The sequence below is a fragment of the Ceratotherium simum genome, chromosome 6 (genome assembly GCF_057802395.1).
Source record: "Ceratotherium simum simum isolate JZ-2026a chromosome 6, ASM5780239v1, whole genome shotgun sequence".
Lineage (NCBI taxonomy): Eukaryota > Metazoa > Chordata > Mammalia > Perissodactyla > Rhinocerotidae > Ceratotherium > Ceratotherium simum.
Window position 1 is genome coordinate 12,024,940 of NC_141905.1, and position 2,381 is coordinate 12,027,320.

Consider the following 2,381-nt stretch of genomic DNA (forward strand, 5'->3'; position numbering starts at 1 on the left):
GCATTGCCTTCTCACAATGCTGTGCAAATTTTAGAGCTAAATCAGAGCAGTTATCCTCACTCCAGGTCAATGAGGTAGTCAGATCCTCATGGCCTGAGGACAAAGTAAAGGAGGGGATAGAAATCTCGGGCACTGTCTAGAGGCACAGCCCATGCATCAAGTGTTAAAGCTGAAATTTCTACATTCAAAACAAAGTGGTGATTGCATATGTCCATAGCCATCAAATTGTACACATTAACTATGTGCAGATTTTTGTATATCAGTTATACCTCAATAAGGCTGTTAAAACAAGTAAAAAAAGTGGTGATCCTAATAATACATTTTCCCTTGAGTGTTAGTGAGAAGAAAAGAAAAAACAGAAACAACCGTTTTCGTTAGATTCAGAACTATTTTTGAATTTTAAGTGGCTCAAGGGGAAACACTTGAGGTAAGATAGTGGGAGTAGAAGGTTCATTAGGGGCCAGTGGTCACCTTAAAGCAATTCTTCAGTCTGGCAATCCTCCAAGTTCTGTAAGGTCCGCATGTCCTTCCTAACTCTTTTCAGGCCCACACACCAAAATTCTAGGTGTGATTTCAGGATTTACATATTGAACTTTGTAAGTACAAAAGTAAAAGGAAACAGGAAAACATTTTCATACAGCTGTAAGTCTAAAACACAAGAACTTTCCTTCTTCTAGAGAGCTTTGTTTCCTTGCCAACTTAGCACTGACATTACTTTGGAGTCAGACTTTGGGACCCCATGTTACAGAGGCTCATGTCCAACCACAATCCTCACATCAGCCAGCCTTGGAGCACCAGAATTCCAAGCTCATCCATGTAGACATTCTGCTGGGTAGAAGCAACAGGTTTACTTACCTTCCAGTCCAAAAATTTGCTTATCAGGCCCTTCACAGAAAGGTCAATTCCTGCTAAAACTGCAGTTTACAAGAAGAGCTTCCAAAGACACAAATCAATTTCTGAAGAAGGGGAAAAGCTTCCCGAGGGCTGCTTTGACATCCTTGTTTCTCAAAGTATAGATGAGGGGGTTGAGAGTAGGACTCAACATGCTGTACAGCACACCAGCCAACTTGCTCTTCTCTGCACTATAGCTGGAGACAGGGCTTATGTAGGCATAGAAGACAGCAGTGTAATACATGCATGCCACAATGAGGTGGGAAGAGCAGGTGGAGAAGGCTTTCTTCTTCCCCTCTGCAGTCCGCATCTTTAGGATGCTAGAGATGATAAAGCCATATGACACGATGGTCATCAGGAAGTTTATTATTCCATAAAAGGCATCAGCCAGGACAATCATGATGCTGTTCACATAGGTGGAGCTACAGGATAGAAGTAACAGAGGAGGAACCTCACAGAAGAAATGAGTGATGACATTGGGGCCACAGAAATGCAAGCGCAGCATCAGCCCAGTGTGGATGGCCGTGTTGAAGGCACAGAGAATCCACACACCTGCAGCCAGCATGCTGCAGAATGTCTTGCTCATTATGGTGCTGTAACGCAGGGGGTGGCAGATAGCTGCATACCTGTCATAGGCCATGACTGTGAGGAGGAGCAGCTCAGAGGATGCAGCCCATGTGAGGAAATAAAGCTGGACCATGCAGCCCCCATAGGAGATGGAGCTCTCCTCCAATACCAGACCCTCCAGTGCTTTGGGCATGATGGAGGAGGCGCAAATGATGTCCATAGTAGCCAAGTTGAAGAGAAAAAAGTACATGGGGGTGTGCAGCCCGGGATTGAAGGTGATGGCCAAAATGATGAGGATATTACCTATGAGGGCCACAGGGTAGAGGGGGAGGAAACAGCTGAACAAGATCATGTGGTATTCTGGGTGCTCTGAAAAGCCCTGCAGGATAAATTCTGTTACCAGAGTCTGGTTACTCATGGCCCTCGGGCTGAGAGGGGTTTCTAGGACTATCAGGTGAATCTCCACCCACAGCTTCATGTGATTTCAGGGCTAGAGAGAGAAACGAGAGGTGTCTTAAGGAAAGCTGCTACCATGTTTCATTCATTCCTGACATCATGGCACCAGCAATATTATATAGATGCACTAGGACTTATAATCAAGATAAACACACAAATATGACAATAAGAAAAGGGAATGAATGTTCAGTTCATAAAAAGAAGGTACAAATGGCCAGTTAAACTCATGAAGCATCCTCAACCTCTGTCAAAGAAGTGCAAGTTAAATCAATGATCCACTCTATCAGCCAAAGTTAGAATTTGGCAAAGTTAGAAAAGCATGATATTGACTACTATTAGCATGGGTGCCAAGGTGCAGGCCTTTTAAAATTCATATTCCATTTGAGCCAGAACTTTCACTTCTAGGAATTTATCCTAAGGAAATAATTAAGAGCATCTTCAAGGTGTCATCACAGCATTATTTATCA

At 43.5% G+C, this 2,381-nt stretch overlaps 1 protein-coding gene across 1 annotated transcript; it reads right to left on the reverse strand.

Annotated features, from left to right (window-relative positions):
* Positions 1-949: 949 nt before the first annotated feature.
* Positions 950-1,936, reverse strand: LOC101397591 (olfactory receptor 13A1-like). The gene has a single exon (XM_004432406.3). It carries the CDS (start codon positions 1,934-1,936, stop codon positions 950-952), a length of 987 nt encoding a protein of 328 aa, XP_004432463.1.
* Positions 1,937-2,381: the final 445 nt, after the last annotated feature.